Raw genomic sequence first — 26669 nt, 5'->3', positions numbered from 1 at the left:
TTATGGGAGTTTCCTTGTATGTAACTAGTTGCTTTTCTCTTGCTGCTTTTAAGAGTCTCTATCTTTATTTTTTTGCCACTTTAATTATAATGTGTCCTGGTGTGAACCTCTATGGGTTCATCTTGTTTAGGACTCTCTGTGCTTCCTGGACCTGGATGTCTGTTTCCTTCCCCAGATTAGGAAGGTTTTCATCTATTATTTCTTCATATAAGTTCTCTGCCTGTTTCTCTCTCTTCTCCTTCTGGTACTCTTGTAATGCAAATGTTAGTATGCTTGATATTGTCTCAGAGGTCTCTTTAAAACTGTCATCATTTTTTAAAACTATTTTCTGTTCAGCTTAGGTGATTTCCACTACTCTGCCTTCCAGATCACTGATCCATTCCTCTGTATCATCTAAGCTACTGTTGATTCCTCCTGGTGTATTTTTTGTTATTGTATTCTTCAGCTCTGTTTTATATTTTCTAACTCTTTGTTGAAAATCTCACTATGTTAATCATTCTTCTCTCCAGTTTGTTGAGTATCTTTAAGATCATTACCTTGAACTTTGTATCAGGGAGGTTATCTCCACTTCATTTAGTTTTTTCTGAGGTTCTTATTCCTTCTCTTGGAACATATTCCTCTGTCTCCTCATTTTGCCCAATTGTCAGGCAAATTTATTTCTGTATGTTACATAGGTCAGCCACTTTCCTTATCTTGGAGAAGTGTTCCTATGTTGGAGATGTTCTATGGGGTCCAGGAGCATGCTTCCCTCTGGTCACCAGAGCTTTATGCTCTAGGGAGGCTGTGTGTGCCCTTCTCTTGTGGCAAGACTGACTACTGTGGGTGCGCTGGCAGTGGGGCTGGACCCTGGCCCATTTGATTGCGAGGCTGTGCCTTGTGCAGTGGCTTGTACTTGCCGGAGGGCAGGGTAGGCTTCCCACGTGGTTGGGTGTTTGACCCAGGGGGGCACAGGGCTGCTGCTGGCCCACTGATGGTGGGACCAGGTCCCTGGAGCTAACAGGACATGAGAATTCCAAAATGGTGCTTCACAGTGCTGGTGTTATTGTGGTAGAACAAGTTCCCCAAAATGGATGCTGCCAGCATCTCTCCCCAGGGTGAGTCCCAGTTGCCTCCTGCCTCCCTGGATCCAAGATCAGCAAGCAGGTCTGACCCTTTGTCCTTTTGAATTAACGTCTACACTGGGAGTCAGATTGCATTTACCCTTTCAGAGTGAAGTCTGTTTCCTGTAGCCCTCTGGCTCTTCTGAACATAAGCCCCACTGGTTTTCAAAGCCAGATGTCTGGGGGCTCATTTTCCTGTGGAGGACCCCCAGGGTGGGGCGTCCAATGGGCTCAAACCCCTTGCTCCTTGGGGAAGATCTCTGTAATTGTGATATTCCTCCCACTTCCTCACCAACCTGTGGGTGTGGGTCCTGATATACGGTATCTCTGTCCTTCCTTCCTGACTCATGCTTCCTTCTTTATGTTTTTAATTGTGGAAAATCTTTTCTGTTAGTCTTCAGGTTGTTTCCATAGACAGCTGTGCTGTAAACAGTTGTCATTTGGGCATGCCCATGGGAGGAGATGAGTTCAGGGACTTTCTACTCTGCCATCTTGGCCACTGCCCCCACCAAGGTATGGGCTCTTAATTAAGGATTTGTTGTACTTGAAGGAACCTGAATTTCAACTTTGAAATCATGAGCTAAATAAGTTCAATGAAGTATCATATTTTTGGTTTTGCTTTATTGAAATATCAAGTCAAAATTTGGTTAAACTTAGATTCATCCAATTGTAGACTCCAGTGGAAGATTATACACTATACAGTCTTTTTCAGCTTTTCAAAAGTAATCTACCTGTTCAATTTTCTACTCTTGAAATGTCTGCATTCAAAGGAGTAACAAAATGCAGGAAAGCACCGGGTTATATTTATGTGTACTCTTGAAAGAGGGATAAAAACCACTGCAAAAAGAAAAATTAATAAAAAATAATAAGCCTATCATTTATATTTTGTACAGAGGGTAGGAGTGAAGAGACGTGTCTAGTCAAAGAGCCATCCCATGATGTGCCAAACAGTGCTCAGTTATTTGCAAACCCACCCAATGCTTTGAGACAATAAAACCCACAAATTCCTTTATTCACAAATATATTTTAAAAAGTAACACAGAACTACATTATAGTCCATTAAGTATGTTTATATCTCTTTTATTGTGAATTTTATCATTTCAGTGTTAATAAAACTAATTTTAATCAGGCATCAACCTGTGAAGTATCTCTTAAACCCCCAAAATACTAAACTAATTCCTTAAAACCAACCCCACAGCACCTGAAAGAAAAAATGCCTAACTGAAGGGTCTGGCACCTAGGCAAAGTATCTCAGAGGAACCTGTAATTTACTCTTATGAAGGAACCCAAATCATCCCAACTCCAGGCACACACTGTAGTTTGCAGAGACTACTAGCAAACTTTCCAGCACCGAGGTACACAGGAAGAATTAACTGATGCTAATGAATGTTATTACTATAAAGGCGAAAGCAAGCATATAAATCAAAGGTTCTCATCCCTGGTGAGCTTTTCAAAAGTAGACTTCCTGGGATCCACCCCAGACTCGTCCTTCTGGAATTTCTGAGATTCAGACCCTGACACCAAAGTTTTTTCACAAGATTTCCAGGTGATTTTACACGCACCCAGGGATAAGGATCATGGGTGTAAACACAAAGAAGGTAAAAGAGGAAAAGGAGAGGGGGGAAGCATGAAGACCTTCAGAGAATAAGCACTAATCATGATTACCAATTTCTGTGTTTAAAGCATCAGCTTTTCCATTTAAACTATGTTCATTAATTTCATAGTACCTTCTAATGGTCAGGAAGAGCACCTACTATTCCTAAACCTAAGGTACAGAAATCTCCAACTTTGTTAATTAGCTGAAAGAGAACACATTTAGAAACAATCAATTAGTGGACCTTCATTATTTCTATATTTTCTCATAATTTAAGTGTAAAGTGGGTTGGCAAATATTGTGTTGGCAAAGACAGTTTTAAGCTCAATCTCAACGGTCAGGAGCAAATTTTATCATAGGATGTTTAGCAGCATCCCTGGCCTCCTTGCACTAGATGCCAGTTGGAAACCCTCCCCAAAGCTGTGACCACCAGAAATTTCTCTAGACATTGTTAAATGACCCCCCCCCAGTGGGGAGGGGAAACATTGCCTTCAGTCATAAATCAGTGACTTAGACAATAAAAATACTCCTGAGAAATTGATAATCTTTAATTTTTGTACACTAGGTCCATAAAAAATACCTTATTAACAAAGAACAACCATAGGGAAGATTTATTTTTAAATAAACTACTATGGAATTTGCTCATGAATAGTTGTGTGTGTACATGAATGTTCTTTTTTCTTTTTTTAATTTAAGCATTTTATGATATATTAATCTATGCAGTACTACAGTTTAATTGACATCTGCTGATTGTTTTTCACTTTAAAGACCAAAATCAAAACCTCTGAACTTATACTTTTCAACCTGAAAGAATCAAAGAATGTAGTTATAATTCTAAAGCAGCATCAATAAAGCAAGTGTTATTCTTATGAGTATTAATGGACTATACTGAAACAAGGTAAAATATAATACTCTTATCTTGTACTTACTTTGAAATGCTGCCACTGAACAGACGTTTATTCTGAAAGATGCTACTATGAAGTTTGCAGGCTCAAATACCAATAATGGTTATCCAAAATTAAATTTATGAAATAACTAGGAAATAGGCTGAATTGGAACCTGTGCATAGTTTTATGATATTAATTAGCAACATTTTTTAAAGACATAGAAGGCTATTGTTTTAATATAAATTAGAAGTTTTAAAACCATCTCCCTTTAGTGCCTTCAATTATCACACAAACCAAAGACCCAAATAATTTCAAATGATCACAGATACTATATAGGCAAAAATTCTCATGTGTCAGTACTTTTAATGTTGTGCACGTCAAATTATAGTAAAAAAACAACTATAAACAAGATGCAGCCCCTCTAGTTCCATGAACAGCACACTGCATTACAGTAAACCGAGCTTATATTCAACCATCAAATGTGGTTCTCCCATTAGTTCACTTTGTGACGGGTCTGAAAACAAACAAAAACAAACATATTAAAGAACTCGACACTTAAAATGGGTGCATTCTACTGTATGTCAAGTATACCTCAATTCAGGTGATTGTAAAAGAAAATATAGATTGAATAAGTTCTTTTTCAGAGTTCTTAAGTTTTCCCGTGCTTTCCAGTTGACTCTAGGAACGATCTCTAATTAAGAGATTAAACAATCCATAATCTAATTTGCAAAACCCATTTTATTTCTATCACTCTGTGCTCTGTTGCAAATACATATATACACAAACCAGAATTCTAGAGCAAGAAAACCTTAAAAATCTTCAATCTCTTGTCTGTATTGATGAGTCAGACAGAAGTCTTACTTTAACCGCAATAATGCACCTAAGAGTTTTTAAAATGAATAACAACATTAAGCTTCCTACAAACAAACAAAGCCTCTTCTCCTCCACACAGGACAAGAAACAGAATAAATACCCAACGAAATAAACTGTGAAATCAGTTTGTAAAAATAAATAATCATTAAAATAATGATTACCAAGAGTAACAGATCAATTTGGATGTTTCCTCACTGGATCTCCTGAGAGACTGGAGATTACTACGTCACATTAGTTTAGTTCAGCAACAAAGTAACCTTAGCAACAACTGATACTGTTACAATTATTAATAGAGTAAATGGCTATGTACACAACAGGCATCCAAAAGCCAAATAAATAAAAAGTATGTCCGCACATGAGTACAAAGAGCAAAGATGTTTGCTGCAGCGCTGTTTTGCGTTAATAAGAGAGAAAACTCAATACGTGTATTGACGCAGCATACCTACTACCGTAAGATACACACAGTATGATACCGATTGTGATAAAAAAATACATACACAAAGCAACACCAGATATTTTCTGATTATATATATTTGTATGAAGACACACAAAAAAGTCTGGAAGGACATACACTAACGAAAAGCAGCAAGCAGCAGGCAAACAGGGAAGGAGGGAGAGAAATGGGTTTGGGGTAAACATGGAGGACTTGAGTCTCAGCTGCAACGTTTTCCATTTTTAAACGAAGAATATCCTTATTTATATAATAACAACTTTACTTTTAAACTCTGCTTTTTAAAGCTTTTGACTTTAATAAAATACGTGCTTATTAAATAAATCACTTGCACCAGAAGACAGCACACCATGTAAGCAAGGCCCTGGCCCGTGAGACTCCCAGGGAGGACCCTGCCTCTTGGTCAGTCTCAGTTCCCTCATCTTAAAGTGACAGAACTGGAGTAAACGGAAGGCCGCTTTCAGCATTAAGAAAAAGTCTAGTTGTGACTTTCTTACTGCCTTCCTCACATTCTCTTCCCTTCCTTAAAATATAATGTGCAGATTTTTCTTGGCCAAGCACTTCCCCGATGAGCAAGCGAACAAAACCCTGATCACCTCCAACACTTTAAAATATGTAAACTGGAGAATTATACAGATTCCCATCACAGTTGACTAGTCTTCATATCACGCTTAGATTAACACACTACTCCCTCATTACAGACTTTAAAATTCCTTCTGGGTCAAATGTGATGAGGAGAATGTGGTGAGCAACAGCTTTCAACACTCATCATGGATTAAGCACCTTATGAGGCACTGGAGACACAAGAGGTAACAAGACAAAGGCCCCAGCTCTCATGAGGCCTGTATTTAAGTTGGGGAAAACAAATAAGAAACAAGAAAAATACTGAAAAAGTGACAAGCAAAGAATGAAAATGAGGTGACAGGGTGACTGGGACTACTTTAGACCGGGTAGTCTCTGAAGGAGTGACATTTAAACTGGGATCTGCAACGTGGGGGAAAGTATGCTAAGCGAAGGAACAACTAAGGCAAGGCCCTAAGGTGAAGCCAGAAACTGTCCATAAAGTATACAGTCACGGTCCCCACAAGGGGGAAACCACCCAAAGTGCAGTGCGGTGATCTCATCCTGACAAAAATCACCTACCTAAACAGAGGATCTTTCTAGTTCTTAGCTGCCTTACAGAGATGCAAGGAATGACTATATAAAGATGGCCACAAGATAGCTAGTGATCTTTTTAAATCTGAAATTCTATCACATGTCGTGGCTTAAAATCACTCAATGGGTATGCACACCAAGGGGGGAACGTCGGAGGGGGGGCAGGGGTGGCGGGGGATGAATTGGGAGAATGGGATTGACACATATACACTAATATGCATAAAACAGATAACTAATAAGAACCTGCTGTTTAAAAAAAATAAAATTCAAAAAAAAAGATTATAAATTGAAAAAAAAACAAAAGAGCTGAAGAAAAAAATAAAATAAAGTTACAGTCTTCAGATGTCAAAAGAAAAAAAAAAAAATCACTCAATGGCTTTCTGTTGCATTCTGAATAAACTTTTTATGGTCTGCAAGGCTCTGGCTCCTCTGTCCTGCCTGGCTTTTCAACCTCACCTCATTCTACTTCCCACTTCCCTCAAAACACTCCAGCTACATGGGCCTTCTTAACATGTTCTTATGTGTGTTGAGAGAAAATTCTCTAGGAGCCTTTCTTGATTCCGCAAGTCTTGGAAGCAGAGGCACTGTCTGCCTTTGTTTTGGACTCTCTTTCCAAGGCTGTTTCTAAAGGGAGATCGTGTTGCCCTCGGGGCACAGAATAGGCAGGCTGACTGCCCATTATAAGATTCAGGTGCCCTGAACTTGGGGTTCCCCTTACTGTAACAAAACACACTCTATATGCAGGTTTCATCTAACCTTCTTCTTGCTGCCCTGTGGGAACTGGGGCTTAGGGACCCAACAGAAAAGTTGATGCTCTGGCTTCTGCTACTGCTGTGAATAACAAACTGCCCTTTGTCTCGAGGAGTCTGTCTCTGCCAGCATCCATGAAACCACAGAGGGCTAACTTGTTAGCTTTTAAGTGGAATAAACCCTTCAGAGCTCTTCGGCTGTTCTCAGGTTAGAGACCCTGGACGTACAGCTTCTTCTGTCTGAAATATTCTTCCCTCTACTTTTAGCTCAACTAATTCATGTATCTTTCAGGAATCAATTTATATGTCATATTCCCAGAGGTGCCTGGCCCTCCTACCCAACAACAAACTATACACTTACCCTTTTTATTCCTAGAATTTAATCACTGTTTGTAACTACATGTTTGTGTTTTATCTGTTAATGTTTACCTCCCCAATTAGGAAGCACAGATGTTTTGTTTTTTTTCACCGTCGTATATTCAAAGCCTAGCCCAGTGCCTGACATATAACAATTATTTTACTGACTGAATAAATGCTCAGTAAGTCCCTCTCCCTTTTTTCACATGACTTTACAGAGGCTGATTTTTAAATGAGTGCATTTTTATAACTAAAAGATAATTATAAACCTGAGCTATCACCTTACTAATTTTAAATGAGGTCTAAATTCAATGTAAAAGCTTAGGAATTCCAGGTTTTCCTGCATTCAAAAAGTTCCCTCAAGGAAGATTCTCAAAGAGGAGGCTCATGAGACTTCTGTTGCGTCCACAGCATCTCATTACCGGACATTAGCAGCCAAGCAAAAGTAATATAATTTAATCCTGTTGAGTTTTTCTGTTTCTCCTAAACTGCTGAGGCATAATGAACAGAGGTAATACTGGACAGAATTATATTTGTTTACCTCCCTCAGAACCAGAAAAAAATAAAGGATGCTGCATGTATTGCTCTTACTTAAAAGTCATTTATGTCATACATAATATAATCATCCAGAGAATTTTGTTAAAAATGACAGATTCTTCTTTACTACTCACCATCTATAGCAACACAACAATTACTTAGGAGGACAGGGTGGGTATTTTTTAAAGAAAACTTTGATCTTATTTTTTCTAGTTGTTTTTAAAACTAGTCACACCCCACAAACATTATGAATAGTGCAACAACAATCCCTGTTTATTAGGCTACCCTAAGAATATTGTATTGGACTCATACATCAGACTTTATCCTCAGGATATAAAAGGAATGACTGTCATTAGTTGACTGAAATGACTATAATCTCAGAACTCCATAAGTAATTTTCACTTTTAAAACCAGTTAAAGAACAGTTATTACCATTAAATTTTACCTTATTTCACTGAATAAACAAAATGAATTCAATCAGCTATAAACTCCATGAGGACGAAGACGCTGTAGGTTTCATCTGCCGCTGTTGTCTTGTACATTATTGGGGCTCTATAAAAAGGTATGGAATGACACTTACCATTAAGAATATCTTCAAATCCAATAGTCTCATCATTACCCCTCAAAATATCCAATGAAAGGTTTGAGCTTGGAAGAAATGGAAGACGCTGAACCTTTAGAAAAAGTATAAAAAGGCAAAATTAGAAAAAACCAAGGGGAAAAAATATACATGACCGAATTACACATTCTTCATTCTTGATTTGTAAAATTCACAAAACTAAGTAACGTATCAATTCAACCAATGTGGGCTCACCAATCCAACACGCAAGTTCACATTTGAGACCCAAACCAAAATTTTAAAAATTCCTCAACACTTTACGCAAAATACATACACTGAAACTGAAAGCTTTTTACTAACACTTAATAATCCCACCAGGTTTGCTCATATTTGAGGGCTTTGCTTCTGTCCAGGAAAACCAAAGCACATAGCATGTGATAAAATGCAAAATCCTAGAGCCTAACACCATTCTTTGTTCCTAATAAATGTGGGATGATCAAATTCCTGAAGAAATTCCAACTCAGTGAGAGCATTATTCTATTTAGTAAACCAATTATTCATTTTTTATGTTGTTCTGTACTGCTCACACAAATGTTTAAGTTATGACCTTTAAAACAGTACTGATGGGGACTTCCCTGGTGGCACAGTGGTTAAGAATCCGCCTGCCAATGCAAGGGGCACGGGTTTGATCCCTGGTCTGGGAAGAGCCCACGTGCCGCGGAGCAACTAAGCCCGTGCGCCACAACTACTGAGGCTGCGCTCTAGAGCCCATGAGCCACAACTACTGAGCCTGCGTGCCTAGAGCCTGTGCTCCGCAGCAAGAGAAGCCACCACAATGAGAAGCCCATGCACAGTAACAAAGAGTAGCCCCCGCTCGCCACAACTAGAGAAAGCCCATGCAGCAACGAAGACCTAACGCAGCCAAAAAGAAACTAATTAATTAATTTAAAAAAAAAACAAAAAACAGTAGTGGTAACTAGAAATGAAGATCAAAGTCACCTGTGGGCCTTTAAAAACCACAATGCCATTGTGAACTAGTGTTATGTACTTTTTTCAATTATTAAATACATATACTGCAGACTAGTGTCTAAGTACAGTGGAGAAAGCATGGGCTGTAGAGTCAGAGAGATGTGGATTCAAATTCGCTTTTATTACTTACTTAGGCTTTGCCTAAGTTACCTGACTTGTCTCACCCTGTTTCTGTATCTGTGAACTAGGATAGTAGCACCTTCCTCTCAAATCTGTAGCATGGTGCAGTGTAAAGTATACATATATAGTCACTGGCACATAGTTTGTACCCAACAAACTTTAATGTAGCCAAACCAAATTTTCAGTTTTTCTGTTCTTTGTTAGTTGTCCAGCAATCACTGGAATCAATGTAGTGTGTGTGATGTGAAAGAATCCAGAGCACAGATGGGAGGACAGTTCTTACACACTTAGAAGGACACTTCTGAAGATCTTTTTCCTAAGCAACAGGTATACTCAGCAATATACAACCTGCCTACTAGATACCTCCACCTGGATATTCCTAGAGGCATCTCAGATTCAATGTAACCCCCCAAAGGAGAAAAACATGAAAGTGAACACAGGTAAGTCTTCAGACACTGAGCCTATAATTTAAAGGAGTTTTCCATTTCAAAGCTTCTTTTCTCTATGAAGTAGAAATCAAGGTCATATCCTAAAAGGGGAAAGTAGGATAGGTTGTAGGGGAGAAGAGAACGTAAGGTTTGTACAGCTGTTATTAAAATAGAAGGCTCCTTCCAACTGATATCAACACACAGGTGGGATGCATACAAACTGACATTCATAAACCCACCTGCTGCACTGCCTTGAATTCCATTTGTAGTTTTAATGGAGCAAATAGACCCTGGATGTTTCTCAGTGTGGAAAAGTTCATTTTATCTTGGCTGAGCTGGAACTACAAAGACAACAATGTAATTTTAAATGTTACATTCAACATTCTGCTTTCAAAACAGTTAGCACTGATACGCACGTGACACAATACTTAGAGGAAGGATGTCAATATCCATAACTGAAACAAAAACGAAGTATTTTTACTAATTTCTTCGACAAATTTTAGAATATGTATGTCTATACTTTACCTGGCATGCAGGTGTCCTTCACTGGTGTAAAATTACCACCTAAAATTTAGATTTACAGAACTAATACATTAAGGGAATTGTTTCACATTGCAAAAGTGTATTTACAAAGCATAATCATATTTCAGTGCTTTTGATTAGAATTACTGCAAAACTGGTAGAGCAAAGAAAAGGTATAAATAACCTCAGATCCAGAAAGTTTTATACAGGGACAATAATTAGTAAGAAATTTCTAAGTATGAAAGTATCTACTTCAAAGGATTTCACAAAAGAAATAATCAGACCCATTATATGGTCTTGTTAATTAAACTACAACGCTTAAACTCCACCTTTTTGAGTAATTGAGTCTGGGGGAAAAAAGAAACCCAAACTCTGAAGTCTGTCCAATTTGTGTTGGGTACAAATAAGCAATTTTATTCTGGAATCATACTCTTACTAAGCACTGATACTACTTCTAAAAAACAAGTCAGGTTTACGCCATCTAAATATGTATAATTTATCTTTTGAACCCAAATGCAGAACTTCACATTCACCTCTTTGTTTTTCTTGAAGTTCTGGCCTAGTCTTTTGGGCTATTGGGTCATCTATGATGTAGTTCACTTATTCATCAAAACGAGCTATCCTTATCAGCTTTGTCTTCCATAAACCTGATTTATATGTTTTCTATGGCTAATCTGAAGTCTCTGAAAAACAACCTTCTCAAGTCATCTTCTGAGCATGAAACCAGAATGCAGCTAAAGCAGCCAGGGGCCCCTTTATTTTCTCATCTAATTTGAACTTCAATTTCATCATCAAATTATACGTTCTGCTCTTTCTTAACGAAAAATCTTTCCCCTTGGGGGCTTCCCTGGTGGCGCAGTGGTTGAGAGTCCGCCTGCCGATGCAGGGGACATGGGTTTGAGCCCCGGTCCAGGAGGATCCCACATGCCGCGGAGCGGCTGGGCCCGTGAGCCGTGGTCGCTGAGCCTGCGCGTCCGGAGCCTGTGCTCCGCAACGGGAGAGGCCGCAGCAGTGAGAGGCCCGCGTACCGCAAAAAACAAAAAACAACCCTTTAGGTTGTCTTTAGGACATCTGTACAAGCTATACCCTCTGGGGAATAACCTTTCCCCACCTATTTATCTGGTTAATACTGTTCTAAAACTGTTCAAATGCCCTCTTCTAGAAAGCTTTCCACAGGTGGGTGCTCCATCCCTGGTCCTCTACAACACTTTATAAAGCCCCTATCCACTGCTTATCCTCCCATTAAATTTTCAGCCCCTTAAGGATGGGGACTATGTCATATTCACCTGTGCACCTACTGTGCCCAGCAGTAACTTGGAGATGCAGGGCTTGAAAAAGAGGTCAAGGCTAGAGATATGGGCTTGGGAAGATCAACAGCAAAAATGGCAGGGGAAAAATATAAAAGAAAACAGGATCATCAAAGGAGAACAATATGAAAGGAATGGAAAGGTGGACTAACCTCTAGAAATGTCTATAAAAAAAGACAAAGAAGAATGTGTAGAAAGGGAGCTTTAGTGAAGCAATACGATGATAACTCGAAGATTAGGATATTGAAGACAAGGCCTCAAGTTCTTCATGGTTAAATGCTCAACACTAAAAGTGTCTTATCAAGTATTATTTAAAATACTTTTCTACTAGAGGATAAAAATAAAAACACAGGTAACATACTTACATTTTTTTCTGATAATTCAAGAGGATGACTGGGCAAAAGTTCATTTTTCACATAAGAAATCCTGAAAATAAACATTTAAGATGGAGATTATATATTCCTGAATACCTAGAGCTCAAAATCACACCTATCACTGTTGTAGTATAAATAAATGGCACAAGGAATTTTGGGGGGGTGAGTAAACTGCTCTGTATCCTGAGTGTGGCGGTGGTGGTTCTGGGAATTAACACATGTTTTAAAATTCATAGAACTATACACCAAAAGGAAGACAAGAAGTCAAATTTACTGAATATTGTTTTAAATGCATCTATTATAGATGCTGGTGGTCAAGACTTCAATTCACTGGGAAGAACCCGCCCAAAAATGGTGCTAAATGATGCCCTGTATCTAGAAGAAATGTAATAAAATATGTTTAATACTATTACTCTGGTGACATGATTCTTGTATTATATAAAATATCTAAGCCTCTTTTGTTCAGATCTAATGCATATTCAATAGTTAATATATTATTGGTAAACACATGTTGAACGATCTGTTTGACATTTCCCAAACACCTACTATGTATAAAATACCATATTCGGTGATATACAGCTAGAACCAGGCCTCTGGTCTTTATCACCCTAGATATATAAAGATGACTATCTCATTGTCCAAACCAGGATCTGAGAGCTGAAGGAAACCTCAGAAATCCTGCAACAATCATTTACTGAATACTGTCTTTGTACAGAACATTATCCGCAAAGTGGAATTTGATAATGGCTCTGCTCATGGCAATCTTACAGTCTGACTGGGAAGAAAAAGAAGCATTTCATGTGAAAACAAAACAAAAACAAAAACGAATCACCCGGATTGGTTACTGGCTGGCTTATAAATCTGATTATACTATACTACTGCCAATTCCAAAGGCAATATAGTGCATCTTTTACTACGGAATGAAACGACAATAATGAGGTATTATGTCTGCTCCCAGAGACCAATATTAGAATGATATTCTAAGACATAAGACTAAACACCTTAAAATTAGATATAAAATTCAAAAATTCAAAACGCAGTAGGTACCCAGGGGGGAGGAAAGCATTATCCTTATTTGATTAAGTAGAAAAACAATCTGCCAAGGAAAAGGACCAGTACTAGAAATTCAGACCTAAACATACAGAAAAATAAAGAAAATCGAGGGAAGGGGCATAACTGTACTGAAACTAGAAAAGCTAAGACTTACCCAGTGCTTACTAATGCCATGTACTGGTCTAAGTATTTTCCATGTGTTAGCTCATTCAAAATAACATATATGCTATTACTAGCCTTATTTCACAGGTGTGGACACTGAGACGTAGAACAATTAAGTAACCTGCCCACAGGCATACATCCAGTAAATGGCGGAGCCAGGACCCAAACCCAGAGTCCATGCTCTTTACTGCTATGTTCTAGTGTCTCCCAAAGAAAAGTCAATTACTCCAATAGTTAATAAGATAAAGAGAAAAATGGCTCTCCAAGTTATCAGCAGCACAAAGAAAAATCCAACCAAATCATGCTACTGGGTAACATCTCCTAGGAAGATGCCCTTTCCTGGGAACCTACTACTCTGATAAGATGCTTCTTCCACTATAGAACACATCCAATCCTACCCTCCCCCTCCTCCCCTAGTCTAAAGTGTATTACTTGCTACCTCCTAAATTAAATATATATTTATGGCCTATCAAAATATTTAAAGAATACTGTGAGAAATAATTCACATTTTATCATAACAAAGTCAAAGTCACAATTCCTCCATATACCCTTTTCGAAGAAGATCATGACTTTCAAAAGGTCCACTTGCTGAAAGTTCAGTAATTGGAATACTGTCCTTTAGCTGAGATCCAAGTCCTCTGGCATTCTACAACACAAAGGAAAAACACTATTAAATATAAACAGTTCAAAAAAACACTGAACATCTATGTAAAAAACATTGTTTAAGCACTGGAAAGAAAAGATAAGGTCTTTGCCCTCAAAGGGCCCAGTCTAGACAAGTATCATGAGCCTTAGCATTATGGTAGAGGAATATACATGGTTCAGTGAATAAAACTGAATTTGGGATAGGAAGGATTCCTGAGTTGATCTCTGAGTGCTGTCAGATTGAAAGGCATTCCAGTAAAAAAAAAAGGACATGGGTTAAAGTATAAAAATATAAATGAACAAGCTACAAGTAACTTGAGATGACCAGCTAACTACATGTCTGAGTAGAGCAGTAAAGGCTGGCAAAAAGAAAAAATGAAAAGGCTTAAATATGCAAAGAAACTTCTGTAAAAAAAGAAAAAAAAGAGAAACTTCTGTTTTATTCTGAAACAGACAGAGAGCCTCTGAAGGGTTATGGCATGATCAGATTTACTTTCATCGGAACGATCCCTCCCTTAGGTGAGAATGATCGGCACAGAATGAAAAATGTCAAGGGCAGAATCCCAGGGAATACCATTCCTTATGGACAAGGAAGAACAAGGAAAACGGGACTAAGAACAGAGAGAACAGCTAGAAGAGAGGAGTCACAGAAGCTAAGAAAAAAAGGGAATTTCAGAAAGTATTTGGTTCCCGTAAGAGGGTACTACCTATAAAAATAAATGTACCTAATCAGGATGGTATAAATAAAAAGAAATAAAAACAAAGACTCACGGTATATTTGGTACTACTGTATTGTCCCCCTACTCATTTATACTATAATGTAATCACCAAATATTTATTAAATATCTACTATGTGGCAGGTTCTCTACTAGATACTGAAGATACATATCTGTCTTCCAGGGCTTAATCTAATGAAGATAGAGTAAACATGCAATTAAAATGTAATACATGTCACCATAGGTAAAACACAAGGTGCTGAGTTTAAGTTACTTGTTGCTGAAATACATCATCCCTCCAATTCTGCAGAAAAACGTAAAACAGCTGCAGGTAGTTTGGAGTGTTATACTCTTCTAGGAGAAACTATTCTGAGAAACCAGCTTTTTAAATTGATGTTTTACTTTATTTGTATATTTTACTAGGTCAGGTACTGCACCCTGTCCCAGGTTTCTTCAATCTACCACCCCAGTCCAGGCTCTCACACCTGAATAATGTTAACAGCGCTGCCTCTAGCCTGTTCTATTTTCCAATTCTGCACAGCAAGATTTGCCTGATAAGCAATTTTCCTCACCAAAGCTGTTAAAAAAACAAAACAAAAAACAAAAACCTTTCACTGGCTTGTCAATGTCTTGCCTGAAGAATAATGTCCAAGGTCCGAAGCCTGGAACTCAAGAAGCTGTACAACAGGTTTCAACTCTCCCACATAGAAGTCATGGTTAATTAGAAAAAAAAGCTGAAATCTAGTGTGGATGCCACTAACCTGAAGAAGGCACAGAACCTCTCTGGCCCTGTTTACTCATCCTTCCAGCTGCCTGAACTCTTTCCAGGACCAGAGTTGTATGATTGTAACTTTCCAAAAATACCTTCTGTTGCTTTCCTACATAAAGGTTCTCCTCCTCCCAGACTGCTTTATTGTAGAGTAAGTAAAGTTTCTTCTACACACAAAGAAAAGGGGGATTCTGATCTCTGGGATCTCCTGTTATCACTTTCCCAATTCCCTCCTGTAAAACATCAGAATCAGTACATGATATTTCTAACAAAGTAGCAGAGGAAAACAAATCTATGAAAAATTAATTAGCACTAGTTACTTGAGGGTGTTTATAAAACCTCTTTACTATGTTCAGCAGTATTTACCAACAGAAACTTTCTAGATTTGGATGGCCCAGCAGCAGTACTGGTGGTATCAGAGTCGCGAGCAATGACGATTCAAGAATCTCTCCCAAATATCAAACTTTTAAGTTAAAAAGAGAGAATGGGCAGGGCAGGAGAAGATCCACTAACAATACTGACAAACGGGGCGTAGCAACTATCCAATTTTCCCCCCTCCAACACCTGCCACACTACGAGCTCCCAAACATGTTTGTGGGGTAAAGCTGAGTGATGGAAATGCGACCCACATTTATGGGTTTGTTATCAAGGCAGTTGCGAGGGTCAGGGTTGGGTGAGGATGTCGGGCACTCGGCTCCCAAACGTCCTCCCCTCGGGGGTGGGGTAGTCGGCCGCGCCGCACCCCAGACCGTTGCACTTTTGGGGGTGTCCTTTCCGGCTCGGCGCCAACTACGGGAAGGGACCGGGGTCGGGGCCGACTGGTGGACTTGGGGATGGGAGAGAGGAGGCGGTGGGAAAGGATGAAGCCGAGGCGCCGCTCGCGGGACCAGCGCCGGAGCCCTGCCCAGGCGGCGGCCACGAACCCCCGGACCCCGTGACTCAGCAAATCATGGCGCCCGAGGCCGGCCTCCTCCCGCCGATGTCGGGCACTCGGCTCCCAAACGTCCTCCCCTCGGGGGTGGGGTAGTCGGCCGCGCCGCACCCCAGACCGTTGCACTTTTGGGGGTGTCCTTTCCGGCTCGGCGCCAACTACGGGAAGGGACCGGGGTCGGGGCCGACTGGTGGACTTGGGGATGGGAGAGAGGAGGCGGTGGGAAAGGATGAAGCCGAGGCGCCGCTCGCGGGACCAGCGCCGGAGCCCTGCCCAGGCGGCGGCCACGAACCCCCGGACCCCGTGACTCAGCAAATCATGGCGCCCGAGGCCGGCCCCCTCCCGCCGCCGCCGCCGCCGCCACCCGGGAACGGGCTGGGGAGCGGCGGCCTGCTCCTGCGCCCACTGACCCGAGCCCGCAGGCCACTCGGGTCGCCCAGGGTCTCACTCACCATCTTCAACTCGCTCTGCGAACAGCTTCTCAACCCGTTACCGTCAGCCAACCCCGCGGCTCACTTCCGCTTCCGGGGTTGCTCCCCCCACATCCGCCGGAAGTGCGTCCGTCCGGGCGAGGAAGGAAGGAGGGTGCGGGGCACTTGGAGGGAGCCGCGCGGGGCCGGAGCTCCCACGCCTGAAGTCCCGAGGGATCGGGGACCGAGGGCGCAGTAAGGGTGTGGGCTGGAGGAGGGCGGGGGAGGGGAGGCGCGGGTGTCCACTCTGTTCGTGATCAGCCCCGACCGCTTGTGCGGCGTTGGGAGATGGGCAGTGTACTTTGCTGGATGCATCGCCCTGTTCATCCAAAGTCGCTCTGAGGTCGAGATTACGTTTTTCATAAGTGCAAACGAGGCCCAGGTGGAATGAGTGATTCGCGTGCAGTCATCCAGCTAGGGAGGCAAACGTGGAAGCCAAAGCTTTTGCCGGTTTGCTTTTATTTTTTTGAATTACTTACCGAAGGCCAGCTATGTTCAGGACCCTGGGCTGAGACTAAGAATACAGAAATGAACAGGTTCGTGTGGTTCCTGGGCTCCAGCAGTAGAGGAACTCTTGGGGTGGGCAGGGTGACAACGAAGTAAGTATGATAATCAGTGACCTTTGAGGGCTTTTACTATGTAGTAACACAATTCCAAGTGCTGTACGTGAACTATCTCCTTTAACCCTTTGAATAATCTTATGAAGTGAGTTCTACACTTACCTTAGTTTTACAGGCGCTGGAAGCAAGACATAAAAGAGTTTAAATAGATATGCCCAAGGACACATAATCTATTATAGTTACAGTCATACACTATACTCTGTTGCCTTCCAAATGTGATGTGGTAAAACGGACTCACGCGTTGTCACCATGTTAATGGAGCTACCATTTTAATTTAAGGAATCCTTGGGCTGACAGTCGAGGTATAAGAGTGAATTAGGGAGGAAAGAATATGAAAGACATTGCTGGTAGATTTGCTTGTGTAAAAGTGGGAAAGAAGGCCTGTGTGGCTAAATTTCAGTGAGTAAGGTAGAGAGGAGTGTGAGATGAGGCTTAGGAGATGGAGGCAGATTTATCACGGAGGCCCTTGTGTGCCAGATTAAGGATGAGGCTTTATCTTTAAAAAGACATTGAAGGATTTTAAGGAGGGAGGTCATAAGATTGTATGTGTTATGCAGCACATGACAGTGGATACTGTCATGGATTCCACAACCTTGAACTTCTGCGATAATCCACATTTTGGGTATTGTGCGCTGCTGTCCTTATGTGTTTCCTTCTCGCTCTTCAGAATATCCATGATTGCCTTGAGATTTGAGATGGAGTGTTTCACTTGCATTCTTTTCCTTTCACTCAGTTCTACCTAAGGAGAAATTTTAAAACTGCATCTCTATTTTTTTAATTTAATTTTCATTTTATGTTGAGGTATAGTTGATTTACAATGTTGTGTTAGTATCAGGTGTACAGCAAAGTGGTTCAGTTATACAGACACATATATCCATTCTAAAACTGCATCTCTTTAAAAAAGTTTTTTTTAATGTTTGTTGATTACAGTCATTAAATATTTGTTGAGCATTGGCTTGATACTAGATTCTGGAGCTAAAGAGAAGAAAAAGCCGTTTCCCTGTACTTGAGATGCTTTTGTTTTCCTGGGGCAATAGACGCATACACAGATATTTAAGATGCACTGTGGTCAATGCTTAATAGAGAAAGGAGCTGGATCAGGTTGGGAACAGGGAAAGACGGCACTTGAGGAAGAGGAAACGTGGAAGGGTGAGGCTTTGCAGAAGGGCATGTTTGAAGACTGTTTCCATGTGGCTGGAGTTCTGGGTCAGTAGGTGGAGCAAGATGAGATGAGCCTGGAGGGATTGGTTGGCGCTGACATGAAGGGCCCTTGTATGGTGTTCTGAGGTTTGGGGCTTTTTCTTACAGGGAACAGGAGACGATGGAGGCCTTGTCATAAACACTTGACATTAAAAAAAAAATTATTCTGGTGGCAGCATGAGGGATATATGCAATCAGGGGAAACCAGACACCAGAATACCACCTAGAGCATTGCAGTAGTTCAAGGCAGAGATGGTAAAGGTATAAATGAAGGTGGCACAGCATATTGGAAAGACTTTGAGAAGCAGCGAAGAGGAGGGAATGAACCTGAGAAACAGTAGACTGCAAGAGGCAGCCAGAGGGAGGGGAGGCTGCCATGGAGACAAAAAAGGAACGGTCACAGAGGCAGAAGGAAAAGCAGACTGCTGTCTTAGACTCCAAAGGGGAAGAAAGTGCGGAGGGGTTGAAAGCAGTTCAAAAGAGAGGTTAGAAAGTGGTTTTAAAATAGCTTAAAAAAAATCATGAAGTCTTAAAAATAGGCCTTTGGTGACCAATGTGAAGGCAAGCAAGGAGAAAAATCACCTCATTTTGAGCAGCTCACACATTGTTATAGCATCAATTAACACAAGTCAGTGTTGAGTATGCTAAAGTAATTTGAAGAATTAAATTAGATTTGATTCTAGAATGGTTTGATATCATTGCTTAAGCTTTGTGTATGTTATATAGTTTGGAGGATACACTAATAATAGTTAACACGTGTTATGTGTCAGGCCCTGTTCTTAGTTCTTTACGTATGTCATTTCAGTTAATCCTCAATTACTCTCTGATGTAGGTCCTACTATACCCACGTTTTACATAATAAGCCTTGTTATGTGCCTTGTATGAGAACAAGTACCCCATTTTACTTTACTTTTTGTTGTCTTTCTCGACTTTACTCTTAGGCCTCTCTGGCAGAAATACTTGTTGAAAGTGTGTTGTTGAATGCAGGAGAAACTCCCATCTAGACTGCAGGCCGGTGATGAAACGTGTGAATGAGTACAGCCGAACAAGAGCTGAGCTGGTCATTAGGAGATGTAAAGGCGTGCCGAGATGAAAAACCCCCATGACTTTGGCTGAATCCTCTTCCCGCCAAAAGAAGAGAAAGGGTGGAGTCGGGCAGATGCGTGCACTTCCGCCAAGAGGTAGCTGAGTGGTAACAGTCAGCAGGAACTGTCTGCAGCAAGAGGTAGCGTCGACATTTTCTTGCCCCGTGAGTCAGGGAAAGTGGGAGAAAGAGCAGATACCGCTGGACAAGCGTTTGACGAAAGTGGCCTCGTTTTTGAGAAAGCTAGGTTTTAGCCAGGGCTGAGATGTGCAAAGATCTTGTAGCAAAGTAAAAAAAACCGGGAAGTCTGGTAGCATGTTCCAAGGGACACGGTGGCAGGGGTTTGAAGGGAAGACGAGTGAGTTCAGGGGGTTCGGGGCCTGAGCAGGTAACAGTAGCGGAGGAGTACGTGGGGCAGAGAAGTTAATTCTCTCCTTTTTGCCGCCATGCAACCTATACACCCTTTCCCATCACTTCTAGCACTCAGTTGTGTTGATCTGTGGCGACATCTATCTGTTTCTCTCCCACAAGCTCCTACAGTCAGGGGCGATGTCTTACACATTACTGTATCTGCACCGTGCACATAGGAAGCACCCAATAAATGTTTATTAAATGGAAAGTGGGCGAAAAATGGATGAATGGATACTTGTGCCTAATAGGTAAGACTGACTAATATGGTTGGGAAATAGGCTGGAGGTAGATATGGGCGATCCAAGATAACTGATTTGGAGAAGTTTCCGGAAGCACCCTCCTGGGCCTGGAGCCCAACCTGAAAGCTCAGGACTGTAAGCCAAGGCCCTAGATCCTTGTCTGGTTACGGTTTGCCCTTTCCCACCCCGAAGTCTACAGTTCTGACATCCACTAACATCAGAAGCCACATCAGGAGTCGGGGGGGTGGTGCTGGCGGCGTTCAGGGTGGAAGAATGAGGGCCCCATCGTCTGAGAGATACGGGAGGGAAAGTAGTTTAGTTGGTGTGAAAAGTTTGTAAGACATATTCTCTTCAAGGTACCTAAAACTTAGAATGTTGTATTAAGTGTAAATTTCAGAAATTGCTCCCCTACAAGGTTTGGCAAGGGCCAACTAGTAAGAAAGTTACTGTGTTTCAGAGGACCTGAAAAGAATCTACAAATTATAAAGAGTACATCCAGATCCTCTTTAAACTATCTAAATTCTTACAGTGTTGGGAAAGGTTCAATGTGCTTAATTTAAGATAAATCCTATTTACACATTTTTCTTTGCAAGTCCCTTTATAAGTGTTAAGAGATGGAGGAATACATTACATCAAGTTTATTTGCCAGACGCTTCTCTTTAACCCTAAGAGATGTTTCATATTTCTTCTGAAGTACTTTGCTGACTGATTTCAGTGGAGCTGCTTTTAAAAGAGTGTCCTCTGATTATGCAAAGCTGGGTTTTGATAGTACTTACTAAAGTTGACTCTTTTGAATCCAGGAGTTTTGTTTTACTGTTTTACATCTGCATTGCATCAGACACAGCTGAGGTTAGCGTTCCATTTTTTTCCATGCTTTCATAGCCCTGTTTCAGGTCTGTGTTTTTAGGAAGCGGTTTATATTTTCAGCATAGAGAGTCTTTATTCATTTGCCTGTGGAGCATGCATCTTGTAGATTATATGCAATGAATTTTAAATTCTAGACCTGTTTCTTTTACCCTTCATTTGCTAGCCCACATGTAGGAGCACAGAATCATTTTAATATTAACTAAAAAATTTAATTCAGAAGGCGTATCTGCCAAAAACATTGTACACTGCCTTACAAAGCCTAATATATTATACCCATATGCTTGATGTTTTCTATTTGGATGCTGTTTTCGAATACTAGTGTCAGTGTTCCCCTCCACTGGCATGAATAATTGAGAGGGGAAGTTTTTGTATTTTTGAAAATTCAAAAATTTATTCCTTGAAGACAAAGACTTGAGAGAAAATTTGCCTATATTCAAAGCACACTAGAAGGTTATCTCAAAAGCAATTTACATTAATCTTATTTGGAATCAGAAAGCTGAAAAAGACAGCCTAAGTCACTCTGATTGTATGATTGGTTTATTTCACTGTTTTTCTTTCTAGAAGCAATGCATGCTCACTGCAGAAAATTAGAAAACAACAAAAGGCAAAAAGAAGGCAATGGAGAGCAGAGATAACCACTGTGAATGCACCAGATCTGAGACATTCTTTTATATGACAGAATATATCTATTTATCATTTTGAAGAAAATAGAGTGACTCCATGTTCTAAGAGAGCTGGGAAGTTTTCTCTTGGCTTTTTTCATGACCATGTTATTACTTAACAAAATATGTCATTCTGAAGCCTTAGAAAACACCCTTCCTTTACTTCTTCAAGAGTGGTGAATTACACGTAGGCTATTTACTCAACATTTTTCATTCTGTCAGCATGGTTGGATGCCAAATGGCTGTTCTAATTTTTGAAGGTATGTTTTTTTGGTACTTGGCCAGGGAAATCATAACTCTTAAAATGCTCCATAGCCCTAACCATACAATTGGATTTATGGATAGATATTATGTTCCATGTTTTGTTGTTTTCTCACTGTTTTAGTGTCTGGGATTGATGCCAAAGGCTATTCAGCCTCACTCCATTTATTAAATTAGAGTGTACAACTAAGTTTACACAATGGAGTTTAGATGGGGAAAAAAAAAAGACCTTGTTTATCATTCTACTTAGGTATCTTTACATCAGCGAGAAAGGAAAGTATTATTTCTAAAATATCTCAGTGAAATCTCCTGAGAAATAGGGTATCATAGTTAACGGAAGTAATTACCCGACGCCTGAGCCACAAGAACTCCTTGCCTTATTCCAAAACATCTTCTCTACTGCTGCCAAAGATGTTTTGTCCCCTGAAATTCAAATCTGTGACTTCCCTCCTTAAAGCCCTTCACTTGCTCCTGGTTCCTGCCCTTCAGGATTAATTCCAGACTCTGTCCAATGGCAAACAGGCCTTCAGTGATCTGACTGCCAACCTTATTATTAAATCCTTGACGCTAGTCATATTAAATTACTTGGAATTCTCTGAAAATGCCACTGCTTTCATGCCCCTGCACTTTTACTCCTGTTTTCCCCTCTTTGTGGAATGCTCTATGGCACTGTCTCAGCTCAGCATCACTTCCTCTGTGACGTCTTGCCTGACTTGCTCCGCCGCGGCGCTCTCCCCCTTCCTGGGAGAGTGGACCCTTTGTGCCCCATCACATATACATACTTGTTTCACTGCATCTGTAACACATTGTTGCAGTTGTTTGCACATGTGCCTCTCCTTGTCTTTTTCAAAGCTTTTTGGTCTGCAAACCCCATTCACCATCTTTTGGGAGCTGATACATCCTTTTGAAGTTTTCATCTTTCTTCAGGAACATTGTAATAGCCTTTCAGCTCGCCTGCCCCCCCTCCATGCTCACCTGCTGCCTGATTTCACTCTCCATGCCATCTCCAGAGTACTATAAGCTCAGTAAATGATGGCTGGTGTTTCAAAAGTCTGATGGGGACTGGGTGGAATTAGCCTCAGGGCACGATTAACATGGGTCTAATTTATTTCCTGTATCAAGATTGCCTAGATGCTAGCGCCAGGGGCTGTGAGAAACTAGGTGAGGAATCAGGTACAGACAGCCGGAACTTGCATGGGTTGGGCGTTCAGGCGTGTGTTACTGGGGCTTCCTTGGGGTCCTGGCTCAGAGTGGTAATGAAGTCAAAAGACACTGTCCAGTGACCGCAAGTAGTAGCAGAATTCTTTGGAGCTGAGAGAGACGTACAGTGTGGGAAATACAAAGAGCAACAAGAATCAGTCTTTTCAAAATATATTCCCTGAGAATCTGAAATTTCAAAATCCTGTAGTTTGTGTGTGATTACTTGGAATGCAAAGTAATTCCTTTGCCACTGTATTTATTAAAGGACTGTTTTGAGACATTTTCTAAAAGACAACAGCGATTCAGAATGTATAAATTCATACTTCTGCCAACAATTAAAATTTTTGTTGATCTGATGGGTTAGAAGTGATGGCTCATTGTCGCTTTAGTTTGTGTCTTCCTGATTGCTAGTAAGATTAAGCAACTTTTCGTGTTTATCATTTAGATTTGCTTTTCTGGAAATGCTCGTTCACACAGTCTTTGCTCATTTTTCTACCGAGTTTTTCTTCTTCCTATAAATTTGTAGGTGCTTGTTGTATACTATAGATATTAACCTTTGTCTTATGCATTACATATATTTCCCACAATCTGTTGTAATATTTTTCTTTTGTTTATGGTATCTTTGACCTAAACATTTTAAATAAATGTCTCTTTTCCTTTACAACTCTCTGGCTTACTGATTCAGTTGAAAATGTTTCCCTGATTCCTGGTGTATAAAGGTATTCTCAGATTTTATTCTAAAATAGTTTTTCACATTTTGCTTTTAATTCATATGGAATTTATTTTTGAATATGGAATAAGGTAGGAGTCTGATTTTATTTTCCTTTAGAGGCTGTGTTAAAATCTTGCTTGTACTAAGATACATTTTGAGACTCTCCATTCTAATGATCTAATTATTTTTCCAAATAACAAAATTAGGTAACATTCATTGGGCGTATATGTGCCAAATACTGTCCTAAGCACTTTACATATTTCAGCTCATTTAATCCTGGCAGTAACTGTAGGTCAATTTTATTATTCCACATGAACTTTAAAATGCTTTTATCAAATAAAAAGAAACCATTGGGATTATGTTGATTACGTTAGATTTATACAGTAAGAGAGATTTATACAGTAATTTTGGGAAAATTAACATGTTTTGTATCCTTCAATAATATTTTGTAAATTTTATCATATGTCTTAAACCTGTCTTGTCAAATTTAGCCTTACGTATTCTGTACTTTTATCACTATTAGAAATGGAATATATGTTTTCTTCATTTTCACTTCTCTCTGGCTATTCCTATAAGCATTCTTACTGATGCAGTAAGGATAGTGTGTCTGTTATTCAGCTTAGGGTAAATTACGCCGCAGTGGCAAACTGAATTCTCGGTAGTATAGAACAACAAATAATTTTCTGCTCACGCTATGTGTCCACCACAAGCTGGCAGCAGCTCCTTCACATCATCTTCACCCTGGGACCCAGGCTAATGGAGTAACTGCTGTCAGGCACGTTGCAGCCTTGGGGTAGAGAGAAAGGAATCAAGGTACAGCGTCTTCTGGCTCATAAAGCTTCTACAAAGAAGTGCCCCATGTCACACCCCTCCTCCCCCTTATGTTTTTAAGCCAAAGCAAAGCACAAGCCCGTATCTGACATTGAAGTGTCAAGGATGCGTAATCCTCCCACACGGAAGGGCCCTTCAAGTCACAGTACCAAGCCTGGCATCAGTGGGATGGAGATAAGTAATATTCCAACATGAAGGGCAGCAAATGTTTTGATCAGTGATACAATCTATCACAGTGTTTTGTTTTTACATTGGCAAGGTTGAGAAATCCTAGAAAATGATACTTATGTAATAGATATCACTGTTCAACAATATCCAGTCCCTGTCTCCTTCCAAGTTTGCAAGATTATACTTTCTTGTCTCTTAAAATTATACACAGCCATCTGACTAATCCTGGCCAGTGAAAATATGAGTGGAACGAATGTGTTTCACTTTGCATGGAAGCACTGAGGAGGTGGAGCATGGTTCCCCACGTTACCTTCCCTGCCATATTGCTTGTGGAAGTATGTGTTGATGCGGAAGTACCAAAAGACCAATGTAGCTAGAAGGCTGGGCCATCGTATAGAAGACAGTTGCCTTGCATGCCACCCAGGTGAAGAGCTTATGATTTTAAGTTCTGAGATTTAAGGGATTTTATATGTTTGTTTGTTTGTTTGTTTGTTTTACTGCAACATAGCCTAGTCTATCCTGACTAATACAACATATCTATTTTACATATTAACAAAAAACGTGTGTGTGTGTGTGTGTGTGTGTGTGTGTGTGTGTATTCATTGATCCATATTGTTATGTAGGACAAAGTTCTTTAAGGATCGGTCCAGTGATTTGGATGCCATAATATGGCATAAACCACATTCATAGTGCATCCTATACAGTTTCCAGTTTGGATTTCTCTACCATGGATCAAGAACTTTAAAATACTTGTAGAAAAATAGAAATACAGAATCTTACAACTTCCCCTTAATCTTTTATAATTGTCACACCCAAACCAACAGCATTTTTTGTAAATTTGTTTAATCTTTCTAAAGCAGACAACTTAGTTTTCATAAAAACAATTCATTCTTTTCACATTATTGTTTATTGGATTCAGTAATATTTCTTTTAATTACTTATTTATAATAATAGTACAACTGTTGTAAAAATGTTTAGGAGCAAGCACAACTGGATATTAGTAAGTGTACAGTCAACTGGTGAAAGTGGAGTAAATGGTTATTTCACAAGGTGAGAACATTTATCTTGCTGTAGCTAAAAATATGTAGGTTTTACAGATGAAATTGAGAGCCTCAGAAGTCCCAAGGGTCATTTAAAGAGAAGTGAATTAAGAGAGCTTCTGTACTCTTTGTACTATATTTATTTGCATGCAGGTACTAATTTGTGTATGTATGTGTCTCTGTCTGTTTTATTTATCTTGTGTCCAGCCACATTACTGAATTATCTTATTAATTCTACTGTGCTTTTTTTGTTTGTTTGGCCGTGCCCCGTGGCATGTGAGATCTTAGTTCCCCGTTCAGAAATCGAACCCACAACCCCTGCATTGGAGGCGGGGAGGAGTCTTAACCACTGGACCGCCAGGGAAGTCCCTTTCTGTTTTTCTTTTTTTTAAATTTTTTGTAGTATGCTCTTTTTAAAAAAAATTTTTTAATAATTTTATTTTTTTATATAGCAGGTTCTTATTAGTTAACTATTTTATACATATTATTGCATATATGTCAATCCCAATCTCCCAATTCATCCCACCACCACCACCCCCCACCCACTGCTTTCCCCCCTTGGTGTCCATACGTTTGTTCTGTACAT

General features: G+C 40.1%; 1 protein-coding gene and 1 long non-coding RNA gene across 3 annotated transcripts; one reads left to right on the top strand and one right to left on the bottom strand.

The window, feature by feature from the left end:
• Positions 1 to 3979: 3979 nt before the first annotated feature.
• POMP (proteasome maturation protein) lies at positions 3980 to 16859 on the bottom strand. Its single transcript, XM_007130991.4, has 6 exons — positions 16771 to 16859; positions 13806 to 13903; positions 12034 to 12094; positions 10079 to 10180; positions 8284 to 8377; positions 3980 to 4095 (listed from the first exon to the last, which is right to left on the bottom strand). The coding sequence occupies exons 1-6, from the start codon at positions 16771 to 16773 to the stop codon at positions 4028 to 4030; spliced, it is 426 nt and encodes a 141-aa protein (XP_007131053.2). The 5' UTR covers positions 16774 to 16859; the 3' UTR covers positions 3980 to 4027.
• Positions 16860 to 16909: 50 nt separating this feature from the next.
• On the top strand, positions 16910 to 22903 carry LOC102986631 (uncharacterized). 2 transcript variants are annotated; one of them, XR_008618968.1, is made up of 3 exons: positions 16910 to 16983; positions 19550 to 19833; positions 21771 to 22903. It is a non-coding gene; the product is annotated as an uncharacterized lncRNA (long non-coding RNA). The 2 variants fall into 2 exon arrangements; XR_449148.3 differs by lacking the exon at positions 16910 to 16983 and adding an exon at positions 17019 to 17324.
• The last annotated feature ends 3766 nt before the right edge of the window (positions 22904 to 26669 follow it).

This window comes from Physeter macrocephalus, chromosome 13 (assembly GCF_002837175.3).
Source record: "Physeter macrocephalus isolate SW-GA chromosome 13, ASM283717v5, whole genome shotgun sequence".
In the NCBI taxonomy this organism is placed as follows: Eukaryota; Metazoa; Chordata; class Mammalia; order Artiodactyla; family Physeteridae; genus Physeter; species Physeter macrocephalus.
This window is presented reverse-complemented; position numbering and strand designations above follow the sequence as displayed.